At 41.5% G+C, this 13,434-nt stretch overlaps 1 protein-coding gene across 1 annotated transcript in view; it reads left to right on the top strand.

Moving 5' to 3' along the window:
* Positions 1 to 6,425: 6,425 nt before the first annotated feature.
* The window catches only part of LOC121298310 (NUAK family SNF1-like kinase 1), a 28,665-nt gene continuing 21,656 nt past the window's right edge, over positions 6,426 to 13,434 (top strand). Inside the window, exon 1 of the mRNA XM_041225364.1 lies at positions 6,426 to 7,853. Within this exon, the coding sequence (XP_041081298.1) occupies positions 7,497 to 7,853 (357 nt within the window). The 5' untranslated portion in view covers positions 6,426 to 7,496. The remainder of the gene's footprint in view (positions 7,854 to 13,434) is intronic.

The raw sequence follows: 13,434 nt of genomic DNA, 5'->3' as shown, positions 1-13,434 counted from the left end.
AGGTGCAGATTGAGCTGTGTGTGAGGGTTCATTTGTTCTGGTTAATGCTGCAGGTGCAGATTGAGCTGTGTGATGGTTCATTTGTTCTGGTTAATGCTGCAGGTGCAGATTGAGCTGTGTGTGAGGGTTCATTTGTTCTGGTTAATGCTGCAGGTGCAGATTGAGCTGTGTGTGAGGGTTCATTTGTTCTGGTTAATGCTGCAAGTGCAGATTGAGCTGTGTGTGAGGGTTCATTTGTTCTGGTTAATGCTGCAGGTGCAGATTGAGCTGTGTGTGAGGGTTCATTTGTTCTGGTTAATGCTGCAGGTGCAGATTGAGCTGTGTGTGAGGGTTCATTTGTTCTGGTTAATGCTGCAGGTGCAGATTGAGCTGTGTGTGAGGGTTCATTTGTTCTGGTTAATGGTGCAGATTGAGCTGTGTGATGGTTCATTTGTTCTGGTTAATGCTGCAAGTGCAGATTGAGCTGTGTGTGAGGGTTCATTTGTTCTGGTTAATGCTGCAGGTGCAGATTGAGCTGTGTGTGAGGGTTCATTTGTTCTGGTTAATGCTGCAGGTGCAGATTGAGCTGTGTGTGAGGGTTCATTTGTTCTGGTTAATGCTGCAGGTGCAGATTGAGCTGTGTGTGAGGGTTCATTTGTTCTGGTTAATGCTGCAGGTGCAGATTGAACTGTGTGTGAGGGTTCATTTGTTCTGGTTAATGCTGCAAGTGCAGATTGAGCTGTGTGTGAGGGTTCATTTGTTCTAGTTAATGCTGCAAGTGCAGACTGAGCTGTGTGTGAGGGTTCATTTGTTCTAGTTAATGGTGCAGATTGAGCTGTGTGATGGTTCATTTGTTCTGGTTAATGCTGCAGGTGCAGATTGAGCTGTGTGTGAGGGTTCATTTGTTCTGGTTAATGCTGCAGGTGCAGATTGAGCTGTGTGTGAGGGTTCATTTGTTCTGGTTAATGGTGCAGATTGAGCTGTGTGATGGTTCATTTGTTCTGGTTAATGCTGCAGGTGCAGATTGAGCTGTGTGATGGTTCATTTGTTCTGGTTAATGCTGCAGGTGCAGATTGAGCTGTGTGTGAGGGTTCATTTGTTCTGGTTAATGCTGCAAGTGCAGATTGAGCTGTGTGTGAGGGTTCATTTGTTCTAGTTAATGGTGCAGATTGAGCTGTGTGATGGTTCATTTGTTCTGGTTAATGCTGCAGGTGCAGATTGAGCTGTGTGTGAGGGTTCATTTGTTCTGGTTAATGCTGCAAGTGCAGATTGAGCTGTGTGTGAGGGTTCATTTGTTCTAGTTAATGGTGCAGGTGCAGATTGAGCTGTGTGATGGTTCATTTGTTCTGGTTAATGCTGCAGGTGCAGATTGAGCTGTGTGTGAGGGTTCATTTGTTCTGGTTAATGGTGCAGATTGAGCTGTGTGATGGTTCATTTGTTCTGGTTAATGCTGCAAGTGCAGATTGAGCTGTGTGTGAGGGTTCATTTGTTCTGGTTAATGCTGCAGGTGCAGATTGAGCTGTGTGTGATGGTTCATTTGTTCTGGTTAATGCTGCAGGTGCAGATTGAGCTGTGTGTGAGGGTTCATTTGTTCTGGTTAATGCTGCAGGTGCAGATTGTTCTGTGTGTGAGGGTTCATTTGTTCTGGTTAATGCTGCAGGTGCAGATTGAGCTGTGTGTGAGGGTTCATTTGTTCTGGTTAATGCTGCAAGTGCAGATTGAGCTGTGTGTGAGGGTTCATTTGTTCTAGTTAATGGTGCAGATTGAGCTGTGTGATGGTTCATTTGTTCTGGTTAATGCTGCAGGTGCAGATTGAGCTGTGTGTGAGGGTTCATTTGTTCTGGTTAATGCTGCAGGTGCAGATTGAGCTGTGTGTGAGGGTTCATTTGTTCTGGTTAATGCTGCAGGTGCAGATTGAGCTGTGTGTGAGGGTTCATTTGTTCTGGTTAATGCTGCAGGTGCAGATTGAGCTGTGTGTGAGGGTTCATTTGTTCTGGTTAATGCTGCAGGTGCAGATTGAGCTGTGTGTGAGGGTTCATTTGTTCTGGTTAATGCTGCAAGTGCAGATTGAGCTGTGTGTGAGGGTTCATTTGTTCTGGTTAATGCTGCAAGTGCAGATTGAGCTGTGTGTGAGGGTTCATTTGTTCTGGTTAATGGTGCAGATTGAGCTGTGTGATGGTTCATTTGTTCTGGTTAATGCTGCAAGTGCAGATTGAGCTGTGTGTGAGGGTTCATTTGTTCTGGTTAATGGTGCAGATTCAGCTGTGTGATGGTTCATTTGTTCTGGTTAATGCTGCAAGTGCAGATTGAGCTGTGTGTGAGGGTTCATTTGTTCTGGTTAATGCTGCAGGTGCAGATTGAGCTGTGTGTGAGGGTTCATTTGTTCTGGTTAATGGTGCAGATTGAGCTGTGTGATGGTTCATTTGTTCTGGTTAATGCTGCAAGTGCAGATTGAGCTGTGTGTGAGGGTTCATTTGTTCTGGTTAATGGTGCAGATTGAGCTGTGTGATGGTTCATTTGTTCTGGTTAATGCTGCAAGTGCAGATTGAGCTGTGTGTGAGGGTTCATTTGTTCTGGTTAATGCTGCAGGTGCAGATTGAGCTGTGTGTGAGGGTTCATTTGTTCTGGTTAATGCTGCAGGTGCAGATTGAGCTGTGTGTGAGGGTTCATTTGTTCTGGTTTGTACTGCAGCTCTCACTTGGGGGTGTGAGAAGAGTGAGTGCCCTGGCAGTGTGGACAGGCCTGTCGGAGAGCTAAGAGTAAGGCCGGATGTCAGTAACTAGAAATCCCTTAAGTAGGCTCACTTCTGAGGCTGTTTCACATGAAAAAACAGCCATTTATATCTTATATGGCTATAGCTAAAATAAAGATGCAGGACTCAAAAATAAATGCAAACCAGAGTGTTTTTTTTTCTTCTTCGTCTGTTTAATTTCAGAGTAACAATAGTTTCACCCATGATTTTACTCCCCAGTTTAGAATGTCCTTCACCACAGCAATTGCCCACTACAGTTCAGGTGAGCTCACTGGGCGCCCGGTCAGTAGGGTCTGCTGCAGCGTGATGAGGAGAAACAGTCCCTGACGGTTTTGCCTACCTAACCTGTGAGAGTTGAGCGTCGCATTGGCTCTGTCAATCTTGCGGGTTAGTGAGGCAAAACCAGTAGGGACTGTTTCTCCTTCTTGTGCTACAGTGGACCCTTATGGCCAGATGACCTTTGTTCTGCTCTTGGGTGTAAAGAGGCAAAGGCCATGGGATCAGAGAGTGCCCACTAACAGGAGAGTAATGATCATTAACAGCTTTAGTGGCGTTAAGCAGGGAATAGATCTGCTGGAGCCTGCAGCAGGAACTGGTTTTAATAATGGCACTGCATGGGAGCCTCCAACCAGAATTGATTCCAGTGATTCCTGTTCCTGGATTACTACGCAGCTGGAGCAGGACACTTAATCACACCCAAGAGGAAGCACTCGGCTCCTTGATTACACATACAAGCACGCTCCCAAATCCCCATTGACAGTAATGGGGAGCACTGCACCTCCACCTGTTGCTCACATGCTCATCCCAATATGTAGCGTGAAGGGGAGGATGAAAGGCATAGTTTGCGAGTCAAGTCATTTGGACACTGTCCAACGACACACAGATACAGAAATAGAAGCTGGTGGAACAGTGCTGAGGCTATGCATATGGAAGGTGTGTTTTTGTTTTGTTTATTTTTTTTCTGCAGGGGAGTATTGTATTGGTTTATTTTTGTAAATAGCTTGGTGTAAATAATTTGGTGAATAGTTATTAGAGTCAGACTCTCCGTCTGGCACATGCTGCCTGCTGTGTAGTGTTGCAGGGAAAAGCACTGTTTTTAACCGGGATCGGAGCATATAATTAAGTAGATCGTAACTGAGGTCAGGGTTTGTGTAACTGAGTAAGGAAAAGGGATTCGTTTAGGGATTTTAGACTCTGAGTATGTCAATGTGTGTTTCACTGTTTTGCATTTTCTGGTTTGAGTTCCCATTGCTGGTAGCGTCATGTGAGTTTGTATTTGTCTAAATAAATCCTGTGTGCCTGAGAGGTGCTGTCAGCCTCTCTTCATGTCTCCCCTGTCTGTCAGTGGATACCCCACACCCTCTGTCACTCTCCTGCTACAAACATTCAAGGTTATTGTGCATTTTACAATCTCCAAGTACATCTGCTACGCCAGAGTGTAAACATTCCTCTGCTCCCCATGCAACTGCCTCATGAATTTAAGAAATACATCAGTAAGAAACCTATTTAGAATACATGTGGCATTTCCTATATCCACTGGGGGCAGTGTTGTAGGAGGGACAGGTGAGAGTTATACTGCCGACACTGGGGTGCTTAAAGCTTTTACAAAGTCACCAGGATGTGATCATGTGATGACTCAACCAGAAAATGATACACAGTAAATTTAAACAAGATGACTACTTTAGTTAAGATTCCCGTACCAAGTTGCTCATAAATGTAAAGTAAACTGGTTGTTGACCATTCTTAGGCAAAAAATGTACCATTCTGGCTTATACATGTATCATTGTATGAACAGACAGGCTCTCTGTGGGACAGAGAAGAGAGAGAAGAGAGAAGAGAGAAGAGGAACAGGTGGAGGATACAGTGCAGTAGAAATAGGGAGGTGGAATTTGTGGTAGTCATAGGGATGTGAAATAGGGAACAAAAAGAGAGATAATAGAGTGTAGGAGAGTGAGTGAATAGAACTTAAGAGTACAGCTGTGCAGAGAGAAAGAAAGATTGCTATGTGCACATGCATATGGCCTATGGTTTTACCGCTAATTCATTTTTTGGTTTTAACATGATTTCACCAGTAAGTAATGTAAGACAATTACTTATCAATCTGACAGACCCCTTATATAACATGTTTAGCAATTGCACTGTAAATCATTTTCTTACACGATGATCAGAATCATGGTTTAAAGTGTCAATTTAAAACTATTACTGTATAAATAATCATATCCAAATTATAGTAGTAATACCAAGTAGTATATTATTCAAAACATTAGCTATCTGCATGCCAAATGCTTTTAGCAATTTGAATCTGTCAAAAAATACAGTATGTTTGGCATCGATGATGTCATAATTTAAAAAATCATATCTCCCCCCACCCAATAAAAGCAGTAAGTAGACAGTCAATGCTACATAGTCACGTGACGCACTATATATAGAACCGCTTACGCAAGTATGTGGAAATGAAGGATGTCAGTTTCTCTAACTGAATTGGTCTCTTTGTCAACCTCCAACTGTGGGCTCCCAAGCTGCATTGTCACCACTGTTTACCCCCTCCCCTAAAACAAAGCTGACATTCTGTTGTGAGGAATCTCAGTTTAACAGAGGTTGTAATAACGTCCTATGACCCTCTTCACAATAGAGAGGCCCCAGCTTGCTTTATCATGCCAGGCCCTCGCTCGGGTCCCTGTGTCAGGTTGTGTTTGCACGGTTCACAGTTTGTTTCCATGGAGCTGCTTACGTCTTTTCCCAGACCCCAGCTGAGGAGCTTCCCTGGCAATTCAACTTCACACTCTGGTGCTGCTCTGACCTGAGCCGGGCTGAATCCAAACAACGTCAAGCTCTGACTGCGGCCGGGCCTGCAGGGAGGGAGAGAGACGTTCTTTCAAAGGTGTGAGCTAGCAGCGAGAGGTCAAATACACATCCTGTAGCACATTGCAAAAACAAGGCAGAACTCCTGCTTTCTTCAGTTTTTTAAATGTATTTCTTTATTTCTAGGTTGCAGTTCTGTAATAAACAACAGTAATTTAAATGACTAGTGATTGTACCACCGCAATAGAGTAAACTGTAAGCAGTTTTCATGAGCAGGTAAACAGAAAAGCTTGTTTCAATGATCCAAAGGTAGCTGAAACTTGAGACACAAGCTCACTCCACGCTTCATGGTCCTCATGTCTGGACCTAGGAAGTACAACACCTCCTGAATAGATGGCATGCAAACAGGACTTATTTAAAAGCTTCTACAGTACTAGATCTGATTTCTTTATTTAATTTAAATGAAAAACAAAAACCTGTTTACTATAAAATATGTGCATTGTTTAATCAAAGCTAACCTAAATTAGCTATAATCCTAGCCTCTTTTGTAACATTGAATCTCTGGCTGAATCTACCTGTGGCAGACCAGTTTTTGGTGGACAAGACAGAAACTTTCACAGTAGGCGTCTGTATCCAAAAATGAACACATTTCCAGAGCCATTCCAGAGAGCAGGCTTTGCTCCAGATTCCCATTCATGCGGAGAACACTTTAAACAATTATGTTGACTAAACTCCATGAATGCAGAATGGTAATAAGTGACAGTTAAAAAAAAAAAAAAAAAAAAAAAAAAAAAAACATATAGGTGATAATAAACCGATAACAAAATAAATAAATAAATAGTTTCAGACATATTCCTTTAAAAAAATTGTTGCATACATCTCATGTCTTGGATTTGTTACGAATTGCCCTGCGATGATTGTGGGTGTGTACTGGTGAATCTGTTCTACGCCAATAATAAAATGTTGACAATTGTACATTTTTCGTGCAGCTGTGTATAGAATATTAGTAAAAATGCACATGTTGATTTTAACAACATTTAAATCCATAAAACAGAAATACGCAGAGCTCTCTTGACGTATATGATACTGGTATTTGTAATTAATCATCACAATACAATCTTCTCCACAAAGACAGAGCACGTTCCAGCCTTCTCAGTTTCTGTCCCTCTTGACGCTGGGGCTCCTCCCATTTCCCCGGACCAGGCGAGTTGTTCCCAGGTTTGTTTGGTGTTGGATGAGCAGCCACCTCACGGACACAGCCTGCTGGAGTTTGCAGAGTAAAGCAAGCGGCAGATTACAGAGACTCAATGCAGAGTTCTGTAGGGGCATCAGCTAGTCGTCGAGCGGATTGAAACCACAGAGACTCAGTGAAGAGACGCGTTTAGTAAAACAAGAAAAAAAAAAAGATGCCGAAGGAGAAAAGTTAGAGGCGGCCAGCGCTGCAGTGCTCCAGGCTATGAGAAAGCGTAATACATACAAACAGAAGTTAATTGAACATTTAAGATGGGTTTGTGCTGAAGATTGAAAAAAAAGTTTTTGCTTTCTCATGCACCTGCTCACAACTGCGAGGATGTTGTTCCAGTGAAGCTGTGAACGGAAATACCGCACGGTCCTCAGAACAAGAAAGTGGTTGCACCGGCCACAAACAAAACTCTGCTAGCGCATGTAACACGTCTAAATAAAACACAGTGCACGGACGTAAACCGCAGATTATAGATGAAGTATGGAAATAACATCTAAATAATACCGGACACAGATCTACAGTTTCTGATGTCAATTCAAGTTTTAAACTGACAGCAAAACACTTTTTTAATGGGATGTAGCTTTAGCTTTAATAAATTGCTTTAAGTAAATTGCGAATTTTGACAAAAAATACAACTGACCAAACCTCAGCACAAAATATCGTTCCTGTGTGCGTTGCTTTCTGTTTATCACTTAGGACATTGTCAAAGCCGTTTAGCCTATGACAGGTGTCCTCTGGCTCGCGGGGGACGGTGACAGCTTGACGATGGGCAGGAGTGACGCCGGAGGTAACAGCATGAGCGCTAGCAGTGAGGGGGTCGAATCACTCAAGGGTGTCACCAGACTTCACGGCATCGCCGGCTGTGATGACAGCGACATTCTAGCAAGATCATTCGAGGCGAGCTGTGAGCAGACCGAGGTCGATACAGCCTCGTCAGATAACCAGTCCAGCCCAGCCATGGTGAAGAAACACCAGCATAAACACAACCTGAAACACAGGTACGAAATACTGGAGACGCTTGGCAAGGGGACGTATGGAAAGGTGAAGAAAGCCGTGGAGAGGGCGACTGGCAAGACCGTGAGTACTGCAGCAGCCAATTATCATCCTCTGGGTATGCATATCCCCGGTGACTGGGGTTCAGAGGAAGCTGTCTGCCCGAACGTCACCCATTACATATAGAACCGCTTACGCAAGTATGTGGAAATGAAGGATGTCAGTTTCTGTTAAGTTGCCTGTCTATCTATACATGCCACAGTTCTTTTTTTTTTTAAATGAGTAATTTTTCAGTAATGTTTTTCATTGATTAAAAGGAAATTTTGAAAAACAAAACGCACCTAAAAAGAGAGGAACCTTCTGAAACCAGATGCACTAATTCTTTGTCAGGCTAGAGGGGGAGATTTAATTGTTTGGTCTGACAGAAGACACTAATTGTACTCAAAACACAGAGCCTGTAACAGGGCACCACCAGTTCTAGCACAATTCACCTTGGAGGGTAATACAATGCTGGACTGCCACGCTTTTGGATACAGTTATTACAAGGTTGCCAGCAAAAGTCTGATCATCTTAGCTGCCTGATTTATGAATGTGTATAGGGTCTAACAGCTAACTGTTCTTGGCCTTATACACTGTTTTTATTGTCAATCTGTGTGGCAGCTGTTCTGAGAGTCTCACATTCTCTTTCTGTGTGGTTCCACACACATAAATACATCAGGTTGTGCTCTGTAGTCTAGCAGGCTTCATGCACAGCTGAAAAGCTCACAGTTAGTGTCAAGTTAGACCCCACCTGGAATACAGTGTGTAGTTTTGTTTGCCACTCTACAAAAATGCATCATTGCACTCAAGAAGGTAAGAGAAGGGCAACTAGGCTGATTCCAGGACTTAATGACATGACCTACTGTATGAGGACAGGTTAAAACATCTTTTCAGCCTAGCAAAAATAATGGAAAAAGGAGGCTTAACTAAAGTCTTTAAAATCTTAAATGGCATAAATAAAGTTAACCCAAGACACTACTTCCAATTTAACACAGGGAGAACAAGAGGGTTTACATGGAAGCTGAGTAAAAGTAAGTCTAGAACAGAAGGTAGGAAGCACATTTTTTTACATAGAAACAGGCTTGAAATGGGCTTGTAACCAGGAGGTCCCAGGTTCAAATCCTAGCTCAGCCACTGACTCATTGTATGACCCTAAGCAAGTCACTTAACCTCCTTGTGCTACGTCTTTCGGGTGAGATGTTGTTGTTAGTGACTCTGCAACTGATGCATAGTTCACACCCTAGTCTCGTGTCTTGTAAAGTGCTTTTGTGATGGTGGTCCACTATGAAAAAAAAATAAAAAAGAACGATAGAGTTCTATAAATGCATGGAAATAGCCTTCCTGGCAAAGTAGTAGGATCTAAAACTCATTTTAAATTAGTTCCCTAGTAGGGGAAAACAGTGTGCACACAACAGATGAGTCTTGATAGGCAGATTTGCCCTTATCTCATTCTCAAACTTTTCTTATGTTAAAAAAAAATGTATTAAATGATGTGCTGTAAATGAAGGAGGATGCGTGTGTTTGGGAAAGTCAACAAACTGCACTGCCAATAAGGTTTGCTCGGAAGACACTGGAGGCTAAACTTGGATGTGTGTTAGTAAGCAAATACCAGAGAATGACCTTTTCTTCTTGAATGGAGCAGGATTGTAACTGGCAGTTTGTGTTTGATAAGGGATGAGTGTTTTGTGGGTGTTATCTATTTGGAACAGTACAATGCTCTATTCCTGGAAAGGTATGATGCACTGTTTATTTATTTATTTTACACTGCTCTTACCCAACTGAGATACAATGTCTGACTTCAACGGTAGCTGATTTGAACCCAGGATGCACTGGATCTCCACCACTTTGCAGACCTGACTACCTTGATGAGAATAAACTGCTTCAGTATAAGGTGTCTTTAAAAGGGCATAGCAGCTAAGTACATTCCCATCAGCCGATTACAAAGCTGATTACATTGCCAAGAGATGATGGGCTGATTAATTTGATACATTCTGTAATATATTAACATAGTTAGATGCCAGCTCTTTAGCAACATATAGGACAATTTGTGGACCAAGACAGTGAAGCTCCAGTATCCATCAGTGTCTTTTTTTCTGTCAAAATATGTAAAAAAAAAAAAAAAAAAAAGAAAAGGGGGGAAGGTCCTGGTTTAACGATTAAACAACGTGTTTATATCAATAGTAATTAACACAATAGACCCCTGTGTGTATTATGTTGTTGTATACTCTACAACAGATTTGTTAAAATTGCAAATTGTTTTCTCTGCAACAACGTTCACATCCTTAATGCAGGGGCGGCAATGTTACTAGCTGTTGACTCGCCCCTTTTAGTTAGTATTGACTGCCACATATAAAAGCATTAACTAGGAGGCTGGGCCCCATGTGTTCATATTAAGAAACTGGGAATTATTAATGGAGCAATACCCCTTCGTTATTAATGAAGTGCACTTAGGAGTATGGTTTGGCATGGTCTAAGCTGTAAATGGGCTATGGAGACAGGCAGGTCAGCCAAGGAATGCTACTGTCAGTCTGCCAGTTTCTACGTAGAAACTTTTTTTTCAGATACTTTGGCCTGTGCAAGGAACACTTGGAGCAGGTTATTGCGGAAGGATGTCTGATCTAACTAGGGCATGGGATTTATACTTTTACTTAGAAGCAAGTAGTATGTATGGTTTATCAGCACTGTTTGTTTAATAATTTATCAGCAAAACAAAAAAAAAAATAAACGCTTTCTTGAAAATAGTACGTGTTTTTGCATTGATAGATTCAGGACTACCTCACACTAAAGCCACAGTAGTAGTACAAAGCTGTTTATATTACCCTTATAAAATAAATCAACCCCAAATAGCACACATTGTTTTAGTGGCACTGGAGGGTGTTGATGACTCGAGTTACTGATTCAGTATTTGGAATGTAGAAATACTAAAAGAAACATAATAAATTCAGTGACAAAGACAAACATTTTGACTAGTGTTTTGAGTGGGCTTCAGAAGTATGTGACATTGGATAGCCGCTAAACTGCTGCATGTGGTTGCATTGCTTGATGTGGTTAATGAAACATGTTTGAACATTATTTTACAATTCAGATAAACACTTTGTTTTTAAAGATATTGATTTATTTTTAATTAGCTGGAAAATGTGAACAAACTAATAATTACGTTGTGTTACAGTGAGACTATCGCAGGAATAAATGTAAACCCAGCTTCAAATTATGTTACAAAACACAGGAGAAGAATTAATGTTGAAGTTTATGTCTTTTACAGGACCAGCATTGCTAATGCATGGGTGCATAGCCAAAAGTGTAGAGTACAAATCAAAGGTTGTTAGTTGTGTTAATGCACCAGTGCGGTCACACTTGGAGTACTGTGTACAATTCTGGTCACCACACCACCAAAGGGCACAGTCGCCCCGGAGATAATCTTTCAAAGAGTACTCGAGAACCAGACTCGAGGGGGTAGTCTCCAGTACGGTTTTAAATTCGATCGCATCAGGTTTTCAAGAAGTGTGGACGCTGTAATACCAAACTACTTTTTTTTGGTGCGTCCTACAATATTAAGCCTGACCAAACATGAAACAGTACTTTAGTGTGGACGCTTGTGGTTTTGAACGCACGTATACAGTAGTTTCAACTGTGTTGCTCCAGTAAAAGGTACTGTATTCATTTCAACACTGTTTCTTGTTTTTAATTTCTGAACCAAAACAGCTAACATAACAACTTTAAAGCACTCTTGCATACACTTGCACTTTTCATTGATTTCATATGTCAGTTAAGACATTAGGGGCTATTTTTATAATCTAAACAGTGGCGTCACCATAAAATGTATAAACCTTAATTCCCTCGGTCCTCATATCATATTTTTACTGTACATAGTAATGTTAATAAGTGGGTAAATATCTCTCCTGGGGTACAACCCCAGCAGGATTAATATAAAGTTAATGAATGGCATTTTTTGGATGCTCCACAGTATATAGTTGAAATAGACTCATTATATTTAAAACCTGGTGGCACCACAGGCCTACTTCACAAGGTTTTTTTTTTAAATTGCATTTTACAGTTGCACAGGGGTTCCCCAGACATGCTGTAAACTTCTCTATGTTGTGATATGAGACAGACCTTATGATAGTTACACAACACGGATGGAAATAAGATTCTCATTGCATAGCAGTTCCATTTCTGGTTTTACTGTGAGTTTAATAAGATTCACAATGTGGCTAATAAAGCTCGTAGTAAAACCTAGAATGGGTGAAATTGCTAAGCAAAAGGAGTCTTTTTAACCCCTGCATAATCATTAAACTTGCACTGCAGCAGTTTTCAGTGACCTCTTTTTCAGTTGTTAGTTGGGAATCCCTGTTCAAAATCAGTTTTAAAAAGGCATCTGGTAAATCATGTTTCTGGTAAATCATGTTTCTGGTTAGCATGACCGTGGTAATATTTGCCCAAGTACATATTTGAATATCTGAATATTTGTCCCAGTTCTACTTAATTGCATGCTGTAACTTTGTGAGCCTTTGCCAATAAGTACTTGTTCTCAATGGATTTATCTAGATGATGCTGTCTACTAATGAAAAGGTTGATCTAGCGTACATTGGCATGCACAATTGCAAAACTAACTACTCAGGACATCATGAACTGGTAAGGGAACAATAAAGACAAACTAAGAAAAGCTGCTCACTCTTTAGTCAAACTTTACAGAAACCGTCACCATGTGTTGTGGAACTTCAACATATTTTTTGAACTGCAGAATCCCACCTGGATGGTCATCTAGTGTAACAGCCTCAAAAAGCTGGTGGAGTAACAGCATGATTGGCGACCCTCACGTTTTTCTAAACATTTGAATTTCCAAATGTGTAATGATACTCTTAGCAAATATTGGTTCACAGATGGAGGCACAGCATTGCTAGATGTAGTATAAAATGAAGCGTGGCCCAGGATCAGAAGGATCTGCCCTCGATTGAGATGTGACCTCCAACGAGGCCAGGGGATGGAGGACCACTGGAAGGCCTTGCAAAGGTGGTGGGAGGCGGTCAAAAGACTTTCAGACCATATAGTCGTTGATAGATAAAATGGCATCTGTAACAGTCTGGAGATGATAGACAAAGAGAAGGGAATGTGATGGCACCTGAAGAAGAGACCTTTGAGGTCTTGAAAGCTTGTGATTAGTTATTGTTTAGTTAGTCCAACAAAAGGTGTCAGCACATATGGTGAAAGATGGGCTTTGTATGTACGTAAGCCAATAGCGTAGCGGGCTGAACCTCGCCCCTAGAATTACGGAAAGCCTCCAAAGTAGGTTGATAATAGGGATGATAACCCTTAAATTGTATCTGATCAGGGAAAGTAGGTCAACATATTATTATAACATCTGCTATCAAATGTCTATAGTAAAGAGAGATTGTTGTCATCTCCACTGTGGCCTTTGAAAGCTGACCGTTCTACTTGTGCTTCACATCACGTTACACCCTAACAAAAACTGGTTAAAACAAAAAAGAAAAAGGTGGTGGTGGGCCAGGATAATTTATTCAGAGCTTCCAAAGTTCGAGGGAGCAGTTTTTTATTTTGTTTTTTGGTAATGGTTGGTTAGCTAGTGCAATGATAATACACTTGGCTTTTGTTGGGAAAGCTTTTTTAG

Source organism: Polyodon spathula, chromosome 23 (genome assembly GCF_017654505.1).
Source record: "Polyodon spathula isolate WHYD16114869_AA chromosome 23, ASM1765450v1, whole genome shotgun sequence".
In the NCBI taxonomy this organism is placed as follows: Eukaryota; Metazoa; Chordata; class Actinopteri; order Acipenseriformes; family Polyodontidae; genus Polyodon; species Polyodon spathula.
This window is presented reverse-complemented; position numbering and strand designations above follow the sequence as displayed.